Source organism: Mobula hypostoma, chromosome 2 (genome assembly GCF_963921235.1).
Source record: "Mobula hypostoma chromosome 2, sMobHyp1.1, whole genome shotgun sequence".
NCBI lineage: Eukaryota > Metazoa > Chordata > Chondrichthyes > Myliobatiformes > Myliobatidae > Mobula > Mobula hypostoma.
In genome coordinates, this window is record NC_086098.1 from 86181787 (window position 1) to 86205770 (window position 23984).

At 43.5% G+C, this 23984-nt stretch overlaps 1 protein-coding gene across 1 annotated transcript in view; it reads left to right on the forward strand.

Annotated features, from left to right (window-relative positions):
* The first annotated feature begins 5013 nt into the window (after window positions 1-5013).
* The window catches only part of LOC134357316 (E3 ubiquitin-protein ligase TRIM9), a 46664-nt gene continuing 27693 nt past the window's right edge, over window positions 5014-23984 (forward strand). Inside the window, exons 1-3 of the mRNA XM_063068719.1 lie at window positions 5014-5871; window positions 15191-15286; window positions 22618-22740. Of these exons, the coding sequence (XP_062924789.1) occupies window positions 5095-5871; window positions 15191-15286; window positions 22618-22740 (996 nt within the window). The 5' untranslated portion in view covers window positions 5014-5094. The remainder of the gene's footprint in view (window positions 5872-15190; window positions 15287-22617; window positions 22741-23984) is intronic.

The following is a 23984-nucleotide window of genomic DNA, read 5'->3' on the forward strand; positions in this document are numbered from 1 at the left end:
GGAATATTCAGTTAGTTCTGGGCACTACACTTTTTATAGACGGCAGGGTCCGTGACAGGGTGGCATCTCTTTCATTCTGCAGTAGGATGATCAGTTCAGCCTCAAGTGTTCAAGTGTGAGTGTATCTTGAATCCAAGAGCTTCTGACTCCGGCGAGGGTGCTATACGTCGACATCTTCCACACATCTATCCTTCAAAAAAAAACTAAGTTCATCAATAAGGATACTCCTTAGCTGTTCTTTAGAGAATAGCGATAAACTCGTAAATCAGGGATTCCCAATTGTTTTATGCCATGGATCCCTACCACTAACGGATTCCCGGCTGTAAAGCCTTCCCTGGTGGCGATGTGAACATGTGTCCATATCCATTTATTTAAAAAATGTAACATGAAGGCCAGAACACAGTACTGTAAATGCCAAACGCCATTTTTCCAATCGCCGGAGGAAACTCGCACAGTCACAGGGAGAACTTCAAACTCCTTACAGGTAGCGGCGAGAATAGAACCCCGATCTTACAGCGTGCCGCTACCGTGCTGCCTTCAGAATGTAGTCATCCAAACGTTCACTTATTATCAAAGTAACTCTGAGATTTATCTTCTCCAGATAGCCACGAAACAAAGAAAGAACATGATCGTCGTTCAGAAACATCAACCCCCTCCCGCACAAAAATGAACGGCATCCCGATCATCAGCCACAAACTGTCCTCCCCCTCACAAAACGGAACAAGAACATCGATCCCCCAAAAAACAACCCCTCCCCCGCACAAAAAAACCTTGGCATCCCTAGGAAAGAACAGCATTTCATATCCGTGTTTTATTTCATAACCTCTATGGATCCGTCCGTCCGTGGACTCACTTTACACTGCACGCTGTCGGAGCAGTGCTGCCAGGATAATCAAGGACACGACCCACCCAGCCAACACACTTTTTGTCCCTCTTCCCTCTGGGAGAAGGCTCAGGAGCTTGAAGACTCGTATGGCCAGATTTGGGAACAACTTCTTTCCAACTGTGATAAGACTGCTGAACGGATCCTGACCCGGATCTGGACCGTACCTCCAAATATCCGGACCCGCCTCTCGGTTTCTTTGCACTACCTTACTTCCCATTTTTCTATTTATGATTTAGAAACATAGAAAATAGGTGCAGGAGTAGGCCATTCGGCCCTTCGAGCCTGCACCGCCATTTATTATGATCATGGCTGATCATCCAACTCAGAACCCCGCCCCAGCCTTCCCTCCATACCCCCTGACTCCCGTAGCCACAAGGGCCATATCTAACTCCCTCTTAAACATAGCCAATGAACTGGCCTCAACTGTTTCCTGTAGCAGAGAATTCCACAGATTCACCACTCTCTGTGTGAAGAAGTTTTTCCTAATCTCGGTCCTAAAAGGCTTCCCCTCTATCCTCAAACTGTGACCCCTCGTTCTGGACTTCCCCAACATCGGGAACAATCTTCCTGCATCTAGCCTGTCCAATCCCTTTAGGATCTTATACGTTTCAATCAGATCCCCCCTCAATCTTCTAAATTCCAACGAGTACAAGCCCAGTCCATCCAGTCTTTCTTCATATGAAAGTCCTGCCATCCCAGGAATCAATCTGGTGAACCTTCTTTGTACTCCCTCTATGGCAAGGATGTCTTTCCTCAGATTAGGGGACCAAAACTGCACACAATACTCCAGGTGTGGTCTTAAATTTATATTTATAATTTAAATTTTTAATATTTACTAATTTTAACTATTTTTAATATTTATAATATTTAATATTTGTAATCCAGGGAGTGTGAAGCGCAGAATCAAATATCGCTGTGATGATTGTACGTTCTAGTACCAATTGTTTGGCGACAATAAAGTATAAAGTATAAAGTGTGTAGAATAATCAGTGGGATATACTAGAGACACATAGACGCCTCTCTAAAACTTTCACTTTTTTCAGATAACCTGTTGATCTTCTGAATTATGTATCAAAATTATATTGAGATATTTAAAATTGAAATAGCTTTTCATTTTTTATCAATTTGACTATTTGGAGAGATGTACTGTGCTCGGATTAAATTACGTAATGCTACAAACGTCCTGGGCACAATGTTAATTACAAAAACCAGATTTGCTCGTAAACTTTATAAATTTGTAAACGGCTGGAATAGCGCCGCCCAAGATTTTGATCTCCTGTTTCTGATGAAGACATTGCCTAGCTGAGAACGATGCAAAACTAAATAAAGAATCGTCACAGTAAACATTTCTGTAATGTCAGCAAACAAAAGTCGTCATTAATCCTCGACGAGCCTAGATGTGCATGGTACCAAGCACGCATCAGAACCAGACGCAAAGTAAGGAAGAGTTCTTTTGCTGACTGGATACAATCCTGTCCGATTTTTTAAATCAATCTAAACTTTATTCATAGTAAAAATATTTACGAGAATAAACGGTGCAAATCCCTTACAATTCACAGTCAATGCTTTCCGCAGTGTTCTATTATACAGTACTGTATTCCTAAACGTCAATAGCACTGCAACACTCACGCACCCTCTCTGTCCATGATTCTAAGTAGAAGTTAATTTTTTTTCGAGTGGCTCTTTTAATGAGTTTTCTAGAACCACTATCAATTACATATAACTTTCTATGGATGCGGCTATAAGAACAAATCATCCCAATAATTATCCAAGTGGGAATTGTATTCCTATGACGTCATCGTATCATCTACGTCAAAGCATTCAATACAATTCAATTGTTTAACGTCAGATCCAGTACACTAGTGTAAGGATCACCAATGTAGAGGCGGCCTCGTCAGGAGCACTGGACATAATAGACAACCTCAGCAGATTCGCACGTGAATTGCTGCCCCACCCGGAAGGGCTGTTTAGACCCATTGTAATTTGGCGGACCGCTTCGTCGAGCTCCTCCGTACCATCCGCTACAAGCGAGACTTGGCCAGACATTTTAATTCCCATTTCCGTTCCGACGTATCAATCCATTGCCTCCTTGTGTGCCAAGAAGAGGTCACCCTCAGGGTGGAGCATTCCAACCTGGGTACCCTCCATCCCGATGTCACGAATATCGATTTCTCATTCCGGTGAACATATTACTCCCTCCCCGACCTTTTACTTCTTCTCACCTGTCTATTACTTCCACCCGGGTCCCCTCCTCCTTTCCTTTCTCATATAGTCCACTCTCCTCCCCAGTCGGGTTCTGTCCTCTCCAGCACTTGCCCTTTCCCATCCACCTGGCTTCACATATCACCTTCCAGCTAACCTCTTTCCCCTCTCTCACCTTTTTATGCCGGCAATCCCTCAGTCCTGAAGGCGGCAAATACCCACTGTTTATATTCTTTTCCATGGATGCTGGCTGACCTGCTGAGTTCCACCTGCGTTTTGTATGCGTTGCTTTGGATTTCCAGCGTCTGCAGACTTTCTCGTGTTTCAATAACAGTAAATATACCTGGAATGTCCAGATTTATGAAGTTCACCAGTGGACTAATTGCAGACACTGGAACACTTTCCTGGCATTCTCTGGAGAAAAGCTGTTGAAACTGGGTGCCTCAAGATAATGTTGAAAATAGCGGCCCCCATCTTAACTGCGTTTCCCAGGAGCACCATTGAGAGAGTCCTGACAAGTTGCATCTCCATCTGGTATAGGAGCAGAAGTCCCTACAAAGGGCTGTGAGAACAGCTGAGAGCATAATAGGGGTCTCCCTACCATCCATCGGAGACATTTATCCGGAGCGCTGCGTATGCAGGGCTCTTAGTATTATTAAGGATCCCACCCATCCATCCAGCATCTTCTTTGACTTTCTAGTATCAAGCAGGAGACTACGATGCATAAAAACAAGAACGGTTAGAATGGGAAACCGTTTCTTCCCCCAGGCCTTTAGACCTCTAAATTCCCAGCCGTATCGTACTCGAATACATGTTAATCTGTTCCGTACCTTGCAATATTTAAAATTATGCATCTTAGTTTGTTAGTTATGTGTGATTCATCTGTAAATTTTATCCTCACTTTCATAAGTTATCGTGTGTTATGTGTGCTATTGTGCTTTACAACCTGGATCAGAGAAACGTTGTCCCATTTCTATATACATTATATGGTTATATACGTTATATATATGTATGTAGTTAAATGACAATAAACTTGACTAGTGGTAGTAACTGCGACGGATTTTACATTGACCATGTAGCTTACTGCTGTTCTTATAGGCAAATGTAAAATGTTGTCCTGTTGAGGCACAATGATTTAGTCTCCCCAGAAAATAATTTCAGCTTCCATGGCTACAGCAACAATATCGGAATTTCATATTTATAAATATGGTAAATTATACCCTCTGGCTCAGTCCTTGACTAATTTTGGTTTGCTTCCATTTCAGCTTTGTGGCATACTGCTACTTTGAAAACTTCGGACAAAAAGCTGGAGAAACTCAGCAGGTCAGGCCGCATCTATGAAGGAAAACAGATAGTGGACGTTTCGAGCAGAGACCTTCATCTGGACTCGACCCAGTGCCGACCCATTTCCCACCGAAGATGCTGCCTGAGCTGCTGAGTTTCTCCGCCTTTGTGTGTTGTACAAATTCCTGTATCTGCAGTCTCTTTGTCTCCATTTTGTTAGTTTTAAAACTCGGGCCACTATCCTGTGATAAGTTAAACCTCACAATTTGACTCCAGATTCCAACTGAATTTGCACATGTACACCCAATTCGCCTGACTGGCCCAGATGCATTTGTAGAATATACAAACCAAAACGAGTTCGTTATTATTAAGCAACACACATAAAAGTTGCTGGTGAACACAGCAGTCCAGGCAGCATCTCTAGGAAGAGGTTATTATTAATACTAACGGAAAAATGATGACTGCGGAGACTTGCCAAGACTGATGAGCGTGTCTGGGAGAAGTGTGCAGTCGCCCTACTCCTGCATTGGGGCCAACAGTTGGACTACAAATCCCGATAAGCAGTGGGAGGATTCTGTCTCCCTTTCCCCTTCACGCCGATAGACCGTGCGCATGCGCAGTGCGCGACGGTGGCGCTGTCCCTCGCCCGGTGCTGGTGAGGGCTGAAAGCTCCGCCGCCGCCTCCTCCTCCTCTCACTCGACGATTCCCCGCTCGCCGCTGCATGGCTGACATGGAAGACGAACTCAAGTGCCCGGTCTGCGGCTCCTTCTACCGCGACCCCATTATCCTACCGTGCTCTCACAATGTGTGCCTGCCGTGTGCGCGCACCATCATGGTGCAGACTCCCGAGGCAGAGCCACCGTCGCCCCAGGGCCGCCCGCCAGCCTCCGACTACGACTACCTGGACGTGGACAAGATGAGCGTGTACAGCGAGGCGGACAGCGGCTACGGCTCCTACACCAGCTTCGCGCCGCCCGTCTCCAACCAAAAGTCTCCGAACGGGGTGCGGGTCTTCCCGCCTGCGCCGCCGCCGCCGCTCCGCCACTCCAGTCTGACATGCCCGCAGTGCCACCGCAGCGCGCTGCTGGAGGAGCGCGGCCTCCGCGGCTTCGCCAGGAACCGTCTGCTCGAGGCCATCGTCGGCCGCTATCAGCAGAGCCGCTCGGTGGCTGTCCGCTGCCAGCTGTGCGAGCGCAACCCGCAAGAGGCGGCCGTCATGTGCGAGCAATGCGACGTCTTCTACTGCGAGCCGTGCCAGCGGCGCTGTCACCCGGCCCGCGGGCCCCTGGCCAAGCACCGTCTCCTGCCGCCCGCCCAGGGCCGTGCGGCCGGCAAACCCGCGCCTCGCAAGATCTCCACCTGCACCGAACACGAACTGGAGAACTACAGCATGTACTGCGCCAACTGCAAGATACCTGTGTGCTACCAGTGTCTGGAGGAAGGCAAACACAGCAAGCACGACGTGAAGGCACTGGGAGCCATGTGGAAGCAGCATAAGGTAGGAGCTAGGTGGATAGCATGTGATGTGAGAGGCCCCCTCAATACCAGGTGGGGTTACCAATGGTAGGGGGGCTGACTAGCGACATTCAACCGAGAGAACAAGATTGGAAGGGGGCAAATCAAAATCTTTGCACCTAACAGATGGTTAGAGCATGGATAATAGAGCAATTGAATAAATCCAATCCCTTTCTCGGTTGGTAATCGGTAATCATTATCTTTTGGTTGTAGGGGTTTTGAACAGAAGCTGGGTTGCCTAGCTTCTCAACGTTAACAATTGAGCTTGACAGTGGGACTGCTTGATGCCTGCGTGCCTGGACCATGGTTTTCATGTGTGCAATGTTAACCAAAATCAGCTTTGCTTTGTGCGTGGCATTTTTGGAACATGCTAAGTGAATTCAAAAGCATTCCCCCCCTACCCCCCAGACTTGTCTGCAGTTCCTAATGAGACACAGTGAAGTTGTACAATATCCAAACTGGTCAATCAAATATAATCTTGGATCTGGAGCATTTAGCAAGCTGTCTTACAGTTGTTGAATGTATTTGTTAATTGGAGTGCCAATGCAGAGGCTCAGCTGGTCAGATCTCATGCTCAGACTACTCTGATGTAATTTGGGTCTGGCTGTTGTATTGTCCCCTAAGGTAAAAACTGCTGAGATCTCATCACAGAGCCACTAACTAGGGATAGCTTCTGATCAGCTTCCTCACAGCATTTGCCTTCAAAGTCTAACTGGGTTACAAATAACGTTTCAAAAGCCAGTACCTTTCAAAGCGAGTGCACATATGGGCTCAGCTCATTGAGAGCTGGTGCTGACGTTACGTTGCTTTGAACGATTCATTCGAATCTATAGGAAGTGGATCAATGACTGTCCAGCTCAGACTTGCAAATTATTTTCGTTGTGGGCAGCACAGTGGTATAGTGGTTAGCATACGGCTGTTACAATGCCAATGACCTGGGTTCAATTCCTACCACTGCCTATGAAGAGTTTGTTCATTCTCCCCGTGACAGCTAACGTTTCCTCCAGATGCTCGGGTCTCCTCCCACATTCCAAAGGCTTACCGGTTAGTAGATTAATTGGTCACATGGGTGTAAATGGATGCAATGAGTGCAAGTTGGACCAGAGGACCTGTTACTGTGCTGTATCTCTAAATAGATTAAATAAAATATTGCATGCATTCATGCTGAATATATGATCTTCTCACCTAGGTGAGCCTGCCATTCAGCCAGCATTTCCTTCTGATCTTTATCTGAAGGAGATGTGGCACACATCCTTGAGCATGTGAATGACTGGAAGATGCAGTCAGTCAGAAAGTAACCCAATTTCCTTCGGGATCAATAAAATATGACTATGACCATGACGAAATATGAAACTGAAAGCACTGGAAGCCTAAAATGTAGACATTGCATAAATCTGAATCACTGTCCTGTAGTTTGAATATTATTTAAGTGGTAGAGGGAAAAATGTCATTAATCAAGCAGCTGACCATATTTGGAGATAGGGTGACTGGCTTGTAACAACCACAATCACCTTACATTTTACAGATTATGGTTCCAGTCAGAAGAGTCTTCCCACTGATCACAAGTAATATCAGTTTTACTGAGGCTTCTCAATGCCATCTCAGTCAAATGTTGCCTTGAGCAGTCACTGTCACCTTACCTTTCATATTCTGCACTTTTATCTGTGTTTGGATTATGACTTTAATGAGGCGACTTGATGTGTATAAGATTATCTAAGGCATGGACAGCAAGTGCCTTTTTCTCAGTGTGTCAATGCCCAATACCAGATGACATCTGTTTACGTTGAGTAGAAGAAAGTTTAGGGGAAATATCAGAGGTAGGATTTTACCCATATGTGGTTGGTGATTGAAACACACTGCTGGGGATGGTGGTAAAGGCTGATAACACACAGTTATTTATAACCTTCCATTTCACACATTGCATAACCTATTTTTCTTACCCTCTATACTAAGAAAAAATGGAGGGTTATGCACCGTTAGATCAGAATCAGGTTTAATATCACCGGTATACGCCGTGAAATTTGTTCACTTTGCGGTACCAGTACAAATCAATACATGATAATACAGGGAAAAAACTGAATTACTGTACGTATATATATGTATATCAAATAGTCAAATTAAATAAGTAATGCAAAAACAGAAATAAAAAATGTACTGACGTGGTGTTCGTGGTTTCAAAGTCCATTCAGAAATCGGATGGCAGAGGTGAAGAAGCTGTTCCCAACTTGCTGAGTGTGTGCTTTCAGACTTCTGTACCTCCCTCATTGATCATGAAGGAGGTTTGTAGGAGTTGTCATGACATTGTGTGCCAAAGGGTCTCTACTGTGCTGTACTGTTCTATGTTCTAGGACATAACCCAGGGAATTTTCCCTGATATTAGAACAGCTCACTAGAGAAGCAGCTAATTTTGGAGTGCAGGTGTTCTGTACTACAGCTGGGACGTTAGCTCTTCCCATAGTCTCTGCTGTATACAGCTGTTTACTAATACCACGTGGAGTCAATCGAATTGGCTGGAGACCAGTCTGGATCTCAGCACTTCTGGCTGAACACGTTTGTGAGTCCATCAGTCATTTCATTAGCACGTACATGCTGGGGTCCTCCATTGCTGAGCATGAGAATGCTATTGGAAACTTTCTCCTCTTGTATGTTGCTTAATTGTCCACCACCATTCATCAATTGATGTAGTGGGTGATGGCAAAACAGCGACTGGTCCCAGGCTGAGGAGGCACTAACATTGCAGCCCTGCTGAAGCAGCTTGGCTGGAGCCCTGAACAGGTCTCCAGCACAGCCTTAACACTGCAGCCCGAATGTTTTCTAGTGTCTGAGCCTCTGCTCTCAGCTGTGACTTGTTATCATGCGGAACAAATTGAATTGGTTGAAAATTCATATCTGTGTATGAGTGATCTTAGAGAATGCCAAAATGGATCAGTCTTGCTGTGAATCATTGAAAATGGTTCAGCTTTGCCTTTGGCACTTGTTCTGGGCTCTGCATGACTGAGCATGGGGATATTGTTCTATACGCCTCCTCCCATTACCTATTTTAATAATCCACCACCATTAAATACAGCCTGTCCTAAACACAAGAGATTCTGCAAAGGTTGGAAATATTGAGCAACACACACAAAATGCTGGAGGAACTCAGTGTCAGACAGAATCAGAATAACGTTTAACATCATTGGTATATGTCATAGAATTTGTTGCTTTGTGGCAGTAGTACAGGGCAATACGGTACATAATTAAAAAATCTGTAAATTACCGCAAGAAATATTAAATATATTTCTGTGAATTCCAGTATATTCCATAGATTCTGGATAATTGGGCCATCGGTTAATCGGGACAGCCGCTTATTTGGGACAACTCTTAAAGAACAAAAACTAATCAAGAAAATAGCTGGGTTTCCAGCTATTGTTGCGGAACAGTTTCTAACTAGCATCAGTCATGTGCGCTTGCGTGCCTGTTAGACACAACACCATGATTAGAGAGAACAGTTTTAAAATAGCATCAGTGGCATGTGTGTGTGTGTTCAAAAAGCTACGAGTCTTGTCACTGATAGTTGGTGAGAAATAAGCAGTAGGACAATTGCAATTCAGAATTGTTGTTCACTGTGGTTTCATGCATTGAGGCTTGGAGATGCCAGAAATGGCTGGGAATGAAAATGAAACGATTTCACTACTTCGAAAAGTCGGATACTATGAAGATTTGAAGGAATCCACAATCATCTGGAATATACAATAAAAACGAAGATTTGGAGGATGCAATCTTGGCAGGCAGTCCGTTATCTGCACTAAAATTCTGTGCAGATTGTGTTCGTTTACAGTCAAAAGAGTGTGACACGGATAAGTTCCTTGATCATCAGTATTAGGAGCTAGTACACAGTCTTCCAGTACTGCAGTATTATTGGTAGTGTTCTAATTTGTTCTGTATTTCATTTAAAGACGTAATTTCGTACTCAGTTTGTCTTTTTTTATATACCTTTTTAACTATTTCCAGGAAATTTCGGTTAATTTGGGCAGCTGCTTTATTAGGCCAAAATGTACTAGACTGGATGTGTCCCAATTAACTGGAATTCACTGTAAATATGCATGCACTATTTATTTAATTTATGTTGTAAAACAAGAGCAAAAAATAGTGAAGTGGTGTTCATGGGTTCAATGTCCCTTCAGAAATCTGATTGTGGATGGGAAGACACTGTTTCTAAAATGATGAGTGTGTGTGTCTTCAGGCTCCTTGCACCTCCCTGCGGGTAGCAATGAGAAGAGGGCATGTCTTGCATGATGGTCCTTAATTATGGATGCTACCATTTTGTATCATCGCCTTTTGAAGACATCCTCGATGCTGGGGAGGCTAGTGCCCAAAAGCTGATTTGAGCTGGCTGATTTTGCAACTTCCTGCAACTTTTTCCGATCCAGTGCAGCAGCCCCTCCATAGAAGACGGTGATGCAATCAGTTAGAATGCTCTGAAGTACAGCATCCATGGAAGGGAATAAACAGTTAACGTTTCAAGCTGAGACCCTTCATCAGTCCTGGAAAGGAAGGGAGCAGATGCCAGAATAAGAGGGTGGGATGTAGGGCTATGCCCTGAGCTGCAGAATCATTGAGCTGTTTATAGCATGCTGCTTCCCTTTCCAGTTCTGTGTGGGACTTTTTCCAGATTGGTACCTCATTTTCTGATGGTCTTTCTTGCTGCTGGTATACCATTCCATACCCCTTATTGAAGGAGGGTTTTTCTCCTGTCTTGACACTGAGTGAAAGGATGTGCCAAGCTATTAGATTAGAGATTGTGATGGAATATGGTTTTGTTGCTTGGGATGCTTATAGATACTCAGTTTTGAACTGTTCTTAACTCCTATTTACCTCAGATCTATTGCCCCCCCCCCAACACCAAGGATTGACTCTATTTACCAGATATAATTACTGTACATGTATTAGGAATTTGCCGTGTTGTTTTGGTGCAACATGCAACAAAAACTACATTCAAAGAATAAAAGTTTATGTAAAAGTAAGAGGTTAAAGTACAGATATGGAATAAAATGTGCATAAATATTTAAATGCCAATAATTAATGGAGGATATCTCTGAATGCAGACAGAACTTTGTGTGCATAAGCACACTGTGAAGGTCATCTTATCAATACAATAGGTAGACTTATCTAGATTGGTGAGAATTGAGCTTAAGTATGTTTATTAGTTGCCACAGACTGATTGGATATCTATTGGATGTAGGATCAGGAATTGTTCATTCAGCCTTGACCCTGCTCCACCATTCAATAGGATTCCCTTGATTCTCTTAATGATCACAAAATCTATCTCAGCCTTATATATACCCAAGGACTCTATCCCACACCCACTGTGGCAAAGAGTTCCAAATAACCTCCTGAAAGTAGAAATCCCTCCTAATCTCAGTCTTAAATGGATTCCATCTTATTCTGAAACCATACCCTCCAGTTCTGAACTCTCCCATGAAAGGAAATAGCTTCTCAGTCCAGCCCATAAAAATCTTGTGTTTAAAAAAAAGATAAATATCTCTGTGGAGACACAGCCATCTCTAATGTTATTAAGCTGGTCTAGTGATTGAAGTCATCTACCCAGTGTGGTGTCTTTGCTCTTGCTACTCTCAGTGCTTCTTCAAGAGCTGGAGGTGTATTGAGTCATCAGCTGAAGGAGGAGTGTGTGCATTTAGCAGGTTTCTTTGTGCATGTTCCTGATTCAATGCCACAAGACTTTTTTAGATCTGGCATCCATGTTGAAAACCCCAAGGTCACTAATTCCTGATCATATAGCACTATGCTGCTATTTCTGATCAATTCTGGGATTAGGTTGAAGTGTTGGTTAAATCTATGAATTTGGGAATAATGGGCTTTTGCTTGACAGATCTTCAGATTTATCCTTAATGTGTTTATAAGTATTGGGTTGACATAAAATACTCGGTGGTTTCAGAGGATTGCTAAGAGTCTACCAGATGGGCTTCTAACTTAATATAGCAGTTTAATGATCACATACACTAGCTTTTGGAAATAAAATGTTTAATCAAACTGAATTTAAATTTCCTAACTGCTGTGATGGGATTTGGACAAATATCTCTGAGTTGATAGTCTTTGGGGTGCTAGTCTAGTGATGGCCTACCATTTGTTAATTATTCTCCAAATCACAATGGATCATTCAAAGAATGCAACACAAAGGACATAATAGCTGAAAGGCTTTCAGCGTTAAGGACAAATTCTGCTTTTCAAGTTATTTTGCCACCCACCCACACTGGATTCCACTGATAAACTACTGTATCGTTCAGAAGCTAAAGTGGTCATAATCTATAGATTGTTGTACAGTTTTTGATTTAATACAAAATAATAGAACCCTGCAGTGCTTGGAAGCAACATAAGTTTAAAAAAAAATCGGTCATAGCGGACCTTTGTTGTCCTGGAACCCTAGTATAAAAGATTAATTCTTTTATTCTTCTCCACTAACATTTGAGATAAGGAGATTTTTTGTATCAGACAAATGATAAGAGTCAGATGAATGGGCATTTGTATAGTTCCTTATTGTACTCTTGGGATAGCATAATGCACTTGACAGCTATTGAATTCTTTTTAAAATGTTAAGAATTCAGTGCATCAAATTCACTGTTATCTAGAATGTTGCAGATGATTTACACATAATATGCAATGAAATATAACAATTCAGAAACCAATGATTTTTATGTCCGTGTGTATCTTCCACATGAATAAGCATTTCTAACCACAAGCTAGCAGTTTGTTCCTGTATCTGTTCAATCTCTTTTCTTTCATCTGCTATCCAATCTAATCTTGAACGCTCACCTAGTTTCCTCCTCGGCCACTAATCCTAAAAGTCAATTTCATGGTTTGTAACCCCATGAAGCTGTTCCTCGCAGTTTTAAAATCTCCTGCATTTAATATAGTCCCCTGTTGATCCCACCAAGCTATAAGAAGCAGCTGTTTTTTCCTACTTTAATGCATTCTGCCACAGTGCTAAAACCTGTACATTATCCTGTAATTTGAGTATTAATATAAAGACCCAAATTTCTTTGCAATTTTTTCCTACTGAGCAGCATTTCAGTGAATTGCTGGCATTATCCTTTCTGAACTCCAGTGTCTTTCCTCCAACATGGAGACCAATAATACCACAGAGATTTCATTGAGGTTTTATTTTGGTCAATAATTATTTCTTTCTTACATTTCATACTTGTAAGATGAGGCCTACAATTCTGTGTTTTTTAAAAAGCATTATCAAACATGGGTGCTTGTTTTCATTGTTCTTTGGACCTGTAACCTAAATTTCTCTGCTTTTCCCTAACATCTTTATCCATGCAGAGGACTAATTTTGTTAGTTCCTTTTATAGAAAGGCATCAAATTACAAGTGATATTACAATTTCATCTGTTACTGTTTAGCTCCATTGCTCCATCAAATCAATCGATCAATGCTCAACTTACCTTTAATTGGCTAAAACAACTGTGCCCACAAGCTGGTATTATTATCAAGTTTCAATGCCCTTCCCTCTAGACTCAAGTTCAAGACTCCATGAAAATTGGATGCACGGTGGTTGAATGCTTTTTTGATAGTTGGTTCGGAGAGGAATGCTGGCAAACAGAGTAGTCTGTACCTTGAATTGTGCATGTGGATCTGTTGGTCCAGCTGGTGACTCATGGCATGATCTCTGTTGCTCTGGTAGGTGGGCGACATAGTAGTATAGTGGTTGGCACAGTGCTACTCTGACGGGGTCCTGAATTACCCCTATGAACTGTTTTTGAAAAGATAGAGAGAGGGGCCCAACACAAACACCTTGTTAAAAAGAGAGAGTTATGTAACACCGACATCTTGTTTTTAAGAGAGAGAGACGAAGACTGCTGACAGTTTGTTTATACTTTCCCAAGGACATTGCCTGCTTGCGCATTCTTACACAGACAGAGAAGGGAGGAGTTATTTGAGAGACAGATGGTATTCAGTACGGTGAGATAAATAGAAAGTCAGGTGATAGACCTGACACACATGATTTTGGACACTGAATGAGCTTTGTTGTGCCCACAGAAAACGTGGGTTTTTGGAGGGTTTTTGGAGGATCGATCAGGTGGATCGATCAGTGGCTCTTGCAGTGTGAAAAGGGAGTGACCGGTGGGGAGTTGTTCGCGTGTCCAACCCTTGCCTGGGTTGATAATTCCACCACAGAGGAATGGTCCCCTTTGATGTAGTCACAGTCCGTGACTTCTAAAGGATTTTGGAGGACAATGGGAAGATGGATGGTGTCGGCTCACCTGAAGACTCAAATCTCAATCTCAATCTCTATCTCTCTCTCTCTCTCTCTCTCTCCTCAACTTAATACCACTAACTGAACTGAACTTTATTCATTATTGTAAGACTATCTATTTACCCCTAGACTTGAAGAAGCTTGGTTTTCATATATATTCCACACTTACTTATATATAATCATTTGCTAACCTGTTTGATTTATCTGCATTTATATTATTGTATTGCATAGTTACTAATAAATATCATTAATTAATAACAATACTGGACTCCAAAGTGTTTTCCATCTCTGCTGGTTCTTTAACCCGTCATGGGGTACGTGACACTACTGATCACCAGTCAGGGTTCAATTCCCACCACTGTTCTCCCCATGATTTCGTGGGTTTCCTCCTACATTCCAAAGACATGCAGATTAGGGTCAGTAAGTTAGCATACTATGTTAGCGCCGGAAGCGTGTCAATACTTGTGGGCTGCCCACAGCACAATCCTCACTGATTTGATTTGACACAAACCAAAATTCAAAGTAAATTTATCATCAAAGTGTGTATATGTAACCACATGTTGCCTTGAGATTCATTTTCTTGCAGGCATTCACAGAACAAAAAAATACAATAGAATCAATGAAAACTACACACCAAGACTGACAAGCAACCAATGTGAAACAGAAAGCAAACTGTGCAAATACAAAAAACACAAATAAAAAATAAAATAAGTGATACAGAGAACATTTTGCTGGATGTTTTATTGTACACATGACAAATAAAGCTAATCTCTTTGCTCCAACAGCTCCAAGAACATGCTGTCCCTTGTTTTCACAGTGAAGTATGAGCTGCATGAAGTTCTGAAGAACTCCCAAGTTTGGTGAAGGAGTGGTGATTGATGTATTGAAACTCTAGTCCTCTGAGATAGAGAGATGAGTTTTACAGTTAACCTAACCTGAAACTTAAATCCATAATCTGTCAATGTTAAAAGTTAATTTTCATGTCTGTGAAAGATATAAAGGGGAATATATGGTTTAATGGCTATCTATATTTTTCTTAACTATAGGCCCAACTATCTCAAGCATTAACTGGTGTTTCTGATAAAGCAAAGGAGGCCAAAGAGTTTTTAGTGCATTTGAAAAACATGGTACAACTAATTCAGGTAAGGCAGTTATGAGATTTTTGGCATTGCATGTATGGTTCATTCGTGAACTTACGCAATTTTGTAATTCTTTGTACTTGGATTGCCAATTTTCCACAATTGGAAGCTGGAGCTTTTTTTCCATTCATACCATGGGGCGCCATGGTAGCGTAGCAGTTAGTGCGATGCAATTACAGCTTGGGGCATCAGAGTTCGAGTTCATTTCGGACACCGTCTGTAACAAGTCTCTGTACGTCCTTCCTCTGGAACGTGTGGGTTTTTCCTGGGTGCTCCAATTTCCTCTCAGTCCGAAGACGGACCAAGTCAGAAAATTGGTCATTATAAATTGTCCTGGGATTAGGTCAGGGTTAATTGGGGGTTGCTGGGTCAGCATGTCTTGAAGGGCCAGAAGGGCCTACTCAGTGGTGTATTACTAAATAAATAAATATACTCCATTCTGATGCTGTGTAGTATATCATTTCAGGGAACTGGATGACAGTGAGGACAATATGAGTGAGGTTGATGTTCTGGAGCATGTTGATGTTAAGGGAGAGGAGGTGTTGGAGTTGTTAAAATACATTAGGATGGTTAAGTCCCCGGGGCCTGATGGAATATTCCCCAGGCTGCTCCACGAGGCGAGGGAAGAGATTGCTGAGCCTCTGGCTAGACCTTTATGTCCTCGTTGTCCACTGGAATGGTACTGGAGGATTGGAGGGAGGCGAATGTTGTCCCTTTGTTTAAAAAAGGTAGTAGAGATAGTCCGGGTAATTATAGACCAGTGAGCCTTACGTCTGTGGTGGGAAAGCTGTTGGAAAAGATTCTGAGAGATAGGATCTCTGGGCATTTAGAGAATCATGGTCTGATCAGGGACAGTCAGCATGGCTTTGTGAAGGGCAGATCGTGTCTAACAAGCCTGACAGAATTCTTTGAGGAGGTGACCAGGCATATAGATGAGGGTAGTGCTGTGGATGTGATCTACATGGATTTTAGTAAGGCATTTGACAAGGTTCCACATGGTAGGCTTATTCAGAAAGTCAGAAGTCATGGGATCCAGGGAAATTTGGCCAGGTGGATTCAGAATTGGCTTGCCTGCTTCACGCACATCTGCTCTCACTCCATTCTCCCGCCACCCTACTAGGAATAGGGTTCCCCTTGTCCTCACCTACCACCCCACCAGCCTCCGGGTCCAACATATAATTCTCCGTGACTTCCGCCACCTCCAACGGGATCCCACCACTAAGCACATCTTTCCCTCCCCCCTCGCTTTCCATAGGGATCGCTCCCTAGGCAACTCCCTTGTCCATTCGCTCCCCCCCCCACTGATCTCCCTCCTGGCGCTTATCCTTGTAAGCGGAACAAGTGCTACACCTGCCCTTACACTTCCTCCCTCACTACCATTCAGTGCCCCAGACAGTCCTTCCAGGTGAAGTGACACTTCACCTGTGAGTTGGCTGGGGTGATATACTGCGTCCGGTGCTCCCGATGTGGCCTTCTATATATTAGCAAGACCCGACGCAGACTGGGAGACCGTTTCGCTGAACACCTATGCTCTGTCTGCCGGAGAAAGCAGGATCTCCCAGTGGCCACTCATTTTAATTCCACATCCCATTCCCATTCTGATATGTCTATCCACGGCCTCCTCTACTGTAAAGATGAAGCCACAGTCAGGTTGGAGGAACAACACCTTATATTCCGTCTGGGTAGCCTCCAACCTGATGGCATGAACATTGACTTCTCAAACTTCTGCTAGTGCCCCACCTCCCCCTCGTACCCCATCCGTTATTTATTTATATACACACATTCTTTTTCTCTCTCTCATTTTTCTCCCTCTGTCCCTCTCACTATACCCCTTGCCCATCCTCTGAGCTTCCCCCCTCCCCCTTTTCTTTCTCCCTGGGCCTCCTGTCCCATGATCCTCTCATATCCCTTTTGCCAATCACCTGTCCAGCTCTTGGCTCCATCCCTCCCCCTCCTGTCTTCTCCTACATTTTGGATCTCCCCCTCCCCCTCCCCCTCCCACTTTCAAATCTCTTACTAGCTCTTCTTTCAGTTAGTCCTGACGAAGGGTCTCGGCCCAAAACGTCGACTGTGTTTCTTCCTAGAGATGCTGCCTGTCCTGCTGCGTTCACCAATCAAAAACCTAAGTCATTTTGTTGGTGGTGAGGAGGGCAATTGCAATGTTAGCATTCATTTCATGAGGTCTAGAATACAAGAGCAGCGATGTGATGCTGAGGCTTTATAAGGCACTGCTGAGGTCTTATCTTGAGTATTGTGTACAGTTTTCGGCTCCTCATCTTAGAAGAGATGTGCTGACATTGGAGAGGGTCCAGAGGAGGTTCACAAGGATGATTCCAGGAACGCAAGGGTTATCATATGAGGAACATTTGATGGCTCTAGGTCTGTACTTGCTGGAATTTAGAAGGATGAGGGGGGTCTCATTGAAACCTTTTGAATGTTGAAAGGCCTAGACAGAGTAGATGCAGAAAGGATGTTTCCCATGCTGGGAGAGTCTAGGACAAGAGGGCACCCTTTCAAAACAGATGCGGAGACATTTCTTTAGCCAAAGATTGGTGAATTTGTGGAATTTGTTGCCACATGCAGCTGTGGAGGCCAGGTTGTTGGGTGTTTTTAAGGCGGAGATTGATGGGTTCTTGATTGGACATGGCATCAAAGGTTATGGGGAGAAGGCCGGGAAATGGGGTTAAGGAGGAGAAAAAAAGAATCAGCCATGGCTAAATGGCAGAGCAGGTTCAATGGGCCAAATGGCCTAATTCTGCTCCTATGTCTTATGGTCTTATGGTCTAACAATCTCTGACTTAAGTACACCCAATGATTTGACCTCAATGGCCCTCTGCAGCAACAAACTACAGATTCATCACTCTCTGGCTGAAAAAAATTCCTCCTCATCTCAGTTTTAAAGGGAAGTCCTCAGATTCTTGATTCTCCTACTAATAAAAGCATCCTCTTCATCCACTCTGTGCAGGCCTTTCTATACTCAGTAGGTTTTATGAAATGCCCCTCTTTCTCCTGAACTCCAAACCCCACAGAGCCATCAAACGCTACTCATATGTTAAGTAGCAACACTTCACCTGTCAGTCTGTTGGGGCCATGTACTATATCTGGTGATCCCCACGGGGCCTCCTGTATATCGGTGAGACCTGTCGTAGATTGGGAGACTGCTTCACCGAGCACCTATGCTCCATTCGCCAGAAAAAGCAGGATCTCCAGGTGGCCACTCATTTTAGTTCCACTTACCATTCCCACTTCGACATATCAGTCCAAGGCCTCTTCTACTGTCACAGTGAGGCTACACTCAGGTTGGAGGAGAAACACCTTAATTTGCGTCTGGGTAGCCTCCAACCTGATGGTATGAACACTGATATCTCAAAACATCTGGTAATTGTCCCCCCCCCCCAACCTCACCCGTTTCCCTCTCTCACCTCCTCTCTTTACCTGCTCATCACCTCCTTCTGGTGCTCCTCCTACTTCCCTTCTTCCATGGTCTTCTACTGTCTTCTATCAGATTCCCCCTTCTCCAGCCTTTATCTCTTTCACCTATTAACTTCCCAGCTCTTTACTTCACCCCTCCCCCTCTCCTGGTTTCACCTATCACCTACCACCTTGTACTACTTCCCCTCCCCAACCTTCTTGATCTAACCTCATCTTTTTTCCCAGTCTTGTTGAAGGATCTCGGCCTGAAGATTTGACTGTGCACTCTTTTCCATGGGTGCTGCCTAGCCTGCTGAGTTCCTCAGCATTTTATGTGTGTGTTGCTTGGATTTCCAGCATCTACAGATTTTCTTGTCACATATTAAGCCCTTTATTTCCGGGATTATTCTTGTGAATCTCCTCTGGACTCTTTCCAGGGCTAGCACATCTATCATTGGACACGAATCCCAAAATTGTTCACAATATTCCAAATGCAGTCTAAACGATGCGTTAAAGCCTCAGCAGTACATCCTTAATTTGAAGTCCAACCAAGTACATCCTTGCATCCTTGAATCCATGTTCATGAATTTTCTCTGCACCATCTTTAGTCCTAGCAATTACTTCCTTCGATGAGATGGACAGACCTGTTTATATTACTCTGTTTGCGGTCTCACAAATCTTTTGTACAGTTTTAGCATCAGACCCTGCTTCTGCATTCTCTGCCTCAGTCAATAAGGGCAAATATCCTGTAAGCCTCTTAAACCAGCTTCTTGCTGTCCTGCTACAATCAAGGATTTGTGAACAGACACTCCAAAAGCCTTCAGGTCCTACTGCTTATCATGTATTCCTTGCCTTAGTCGCTCTTCCCAAACGCATTACCTCATACACTCAGTGGCCACTTCGAGGTACCGTCTGCTGCTGCAGCCCATCCACTGCAAGGTTCGACGTGTAGTGAGCTCAGAGATGCTTTTCTGCACGCCACTGTTGTAATGCATGGTTATTTGAGTTCCCATCTCTGTCCTGTCAGCTTGAACCCGTCTGGCCATTCCCCTCTCATCTCTCCCGTTAACAAGGCATTTTCACCCACGGAATAGTCAGTCACTGTAAATTTTTTTGTTTGTTTTTTGCACCATTCTCTGTAAACCCTAGAGACTATTGTGCATGAAAATCCCAGGAGATCAGCAGTTTCTGAGGTAGTCAATCCACCCTGTCTGGCAACAACAATCATTCCATGGTCAAAGTCATTTAGATCACATTTAGTCATAGTCATAGTCATACTTTATGCACCATAAATAGTTAAATAGTAATATGTAAATTATGCCTGGAAATAAGTCCAGGACCAGCCTATTGGCTCAGGGTGTCTGACCCTCCAAGGGAGGAGTTGTAAAGTTTGATGGCCACAGGCAGAAATGACTTCCTGTGACGCTCTGTGCTGCATCTCGGTGGAATGAGTCTCTGACTGAATGTACTCCTGTGCCCACCCAGTACATTATGTAGTGAATGGGAGACATTGACCAAGATGGCATGCAACTTGGATAGCATCCTCTTTTCAGACACCACCGTCAGAGAGTCCAGTTCCATCCCCACAACATCACTGGCCTTACGAATGAGTTTGTTGATTCTGTTGGTGTCTGCTACCCTCAGCCCGCTGCCCCAGCACACAACAGCAAACATGATCGCACTGGCCACCACAGACTCGTAGAACATCCTCAGCATCGTCCAGTAGATGTTAAAGGACCTTAGTCTCCTCAGGAAATAGAGACGGCTCTGACCCTTCTTGTAGACAACCTCAGTGTTCTTTGACCAGTCCAGTTTATTGTCAATTCGTATCCCCAGGTATTTGTAATCCTCCACCATGTCCACACTGACCCCCTGGATGGAAACAGGTGTCACCGGTGCCTTAGCTCTCCTCAGGTCTACCACCTGCTCCTTAGTCTTTTTCACATTAAGCTGCAGATAATTCTGCTCACACCATGTGACAAAGTTTCCTACCGTAGCCCTGTACTCAGCCTCATCTCCCTTGCTGATGCATCCAACTATGGCAGAGTCATCAGAAAACTTCTGAAGATGACAAGACTCTGTGCAGTAGTTGAAGTCCGAGGTGCAAATGGTGAAAAGAAAGGGAGACAAGACAGTCCCCTGTGGAGCCCCAGTGCTGCTGATCACTCTGTTGGACACACAGTGTTGCAAGCACACGTACTGTGGTCTGCCAGTCAGGTAATCAAGAATCCATGATACCAGGAAAGCATCCACCTGCATCACTGTCAGCTTCTCCCCCAGCAGAGCAGGGCGGATGGTGTTGAACGCACTGGAGAAGTCAAAAAACATGACCCTCACAGTGCTCGCTGGCTTGTCCAGGTAGGCATAGACATGATTCAGCAGGTAGACGATGGCATCCTCAACTCCTAGTCGGGGCTTTCTTCCCCATTCTGACATTTGGTATGAACAGCAGGTAACCCTCTTGACCATGTCTACATGCTTTTATGTGCTAAGTTGCTATCACCTGATTGGCTAATTAGATATTTGCATTATTGAGCAGGTGTATCTAATAAACTGGCCACTAAGTGTATTTCTCCAGATTACATTTGACACCTTTTTTTTCACTTATCTGGTATCTGATATCTTCCCGCCAACCAGAGCTTTCTTGCTTAGGATCATCCCCATTGCAAATTCATTATCGTGGTCCCTATACTTGCGTCTGGAATGGTGGGGTTGAGGTAGGTCTCTACCAAAGGAGGTGTAAGGAACGCCTTCCCTCCTCTAGCCTGCAGGTCACCCTTGAGCAAGGCACCCACTGAGCTCGACAGAACGGTATTCTGCTGCAATCTTCCACTCACCAATATTTTCTTCAACTAGAATCCAAGGCTTTCTTCCTCTGAGTCATCTTTGCCTCGAGCTTTTTATAATCTGTCATGTGTCAAGTACCTTGTTAAAGATCCGTCCTACATCAAATTCACTAGCCTCATCAATACTCCTTGTTACCTCTTCAGTAAGATAAATGATTAGTCAGATGAATCCTTGGTTAATTTGTGCTTCTCAGGATGATTATATGCAATTCCTCCAGAATATTTTTGCATTATTTTGCCCATTATTGATGTACTGTAATGCTGGTCAAACTGTAGTTACTTGGTCTCTGACACTATCTCTTTTTATACAATGATAGTGCATCACCTGTCTGCTGGACCTGGTCAGAACCAGTGACCAAAAAATGTAGGAGAATGACTGGAGAATATTTCCTCACCTGCTCTTGCATGTAAAAGCCTGGGATACATTTTACCCAGGCCTGCTATATGGATATGATTCCATTTTTGAATTGGCACACTGGTTATTGAATGATCTGGAAACATTTGCTTGCTGCAGTGTAAATTAATAGAGTGGACATTGATTGATAATGCATAGAGTGGACAGCCAGCACATTTTACCTGGTGTGGAAATGGCTGATACGACAGGGAATAATTGTAAGGTGATTGGAAGAAATATAGAGGGGTTGTCAGAGGTAGGTTTTTTTATATAGAGAGTGGTAGGTGTGTGGAACGCCTTGCTGGTGTGGTAGTACAGGCAGATACATTGTAGACATTTAAAAGCTGCTTAGATAGACACATGGATGAAAGAAAAATGGAAGGCTATATCAGAGGGAAGCACTGGATTTATCTCAGAGTAGGTTGAAAGGTTGGGACAACATTGTGAGCCAAAGGGCCTTTACTGTGCTGAGCGATATTGTCCATAATTGCAACAGTGTTCCATAATTTAGAGTGTAGATTTAAGAAATTTCTAAAAATATTTTCATATGCTAAGTGTTGGTAGATAATGGATCTGCATGCAACACAACATGCTATCCAGTATTACCAACAATGGTAAGGAAGTTGTATTTATTTGACATGTCATTTCTAACTCTCACAGTAATTTATATTGCACTTTTGCAGGAGAATGGTGTGGAATTTGAAGCTTGCCTTGTGGCGCAGTGTGATGCACTTGTTGATGCATTAAATCGTCAAAAAGCAAAATTGCTTACACGAGTGACCAGGGAGCGAGAGTTTAAATTAAAGGTGGGTTCGGGATAAAAATGAAATTTTATATATTTCCCTATCTGTTTAAACCTTGTTTATCAGTGGCAAGCCATATTAATTTCCTCTACGTAACTGTTGATAGAAATATAGTGGTGAACTGCCTTCTTGAAATTCAATTATGTACATTACCTTTATTAAAGATTCAAAGTACATTTATTATCAAAGTATGTATGCAGTATGCTTCCACCGCGAGATTTATTTGGGGGATCTTAAAGATTGTCAATGCAGTCAATTGTCATGGGGCAATGCCTAGACTCCCTAATTTAGACAAGATCATTTTCCATATCTGTGTTGCATTTGCTACCATAATGTCATGGCATTACAAATGCTACACGATACAGATCAACCCCTCTTGTCTGAGCTGGCTTCTTGAGCAATCCAGTTTGAGCCACTTCATGCTCTTTCCCTTTTGTCTTGTAGATTTTTTGCTTTCAAGTATTTATCCATTTATCTATTCAAAGTTCCAAATGAATCATCTTCTATCAATTCAATAAGGAAACTCTTCCTTTCTTTTACCTCTTATTTTTAGTATTCAGTTTAAATAGAATGCTGGAAGAATTCGGTAGGCAGGCGGCATTGGTGGAGGGGAACGTGGTGTAAGCTCTCCTGCTTGAACTTTAAGTAGAACTGGGAATATTTAGAGAGAAGGCATGTTGTAAAATGCAGAACAAAGGGGAGAGAAGAAGGATACAAGAAAGGTGTGATAAAACGGGGATTAAATAAGAAGCGGTAAAGGAGGGTGGCATAGGACCGAAACAGGTGTATTGATGGCATGGAGCAGCACAATAACGTAGCACAATACTTTACAGAACCAGCTGTAAGATCGACTGGGTTCAATTTCCACCTCTGTAATAGAGTACCTATCACCCCGTGAGCCTCTCCATCCAACATATCATCCACTGCAAAATTCTGCCATCTCCAAAGGGATCCTTCCACCAAATATATCTTTACCCTACCCTGCTTTCCACCTTCCCTTGTCCATTCATCCCTCCCCACTAATCTCCCTCCCAGCATCCTGCAAGTGGCCAAAGTGCTACACCTGCCCATTCACCTCCTCCCTCACCTCCGTTCAGGGCTCCAAACAGTCCCTCCAGGTGAGGCAACACTTCACCTGTGAATCTGCTGGGGTTGTCTGGTGCTCCTGATGTGGCCTCCTCTACATTAGTGAGGTCTGTCGTAAATTGGGGGACTACTTCATCAAGCGTCTTCGCTCCATCTACCAA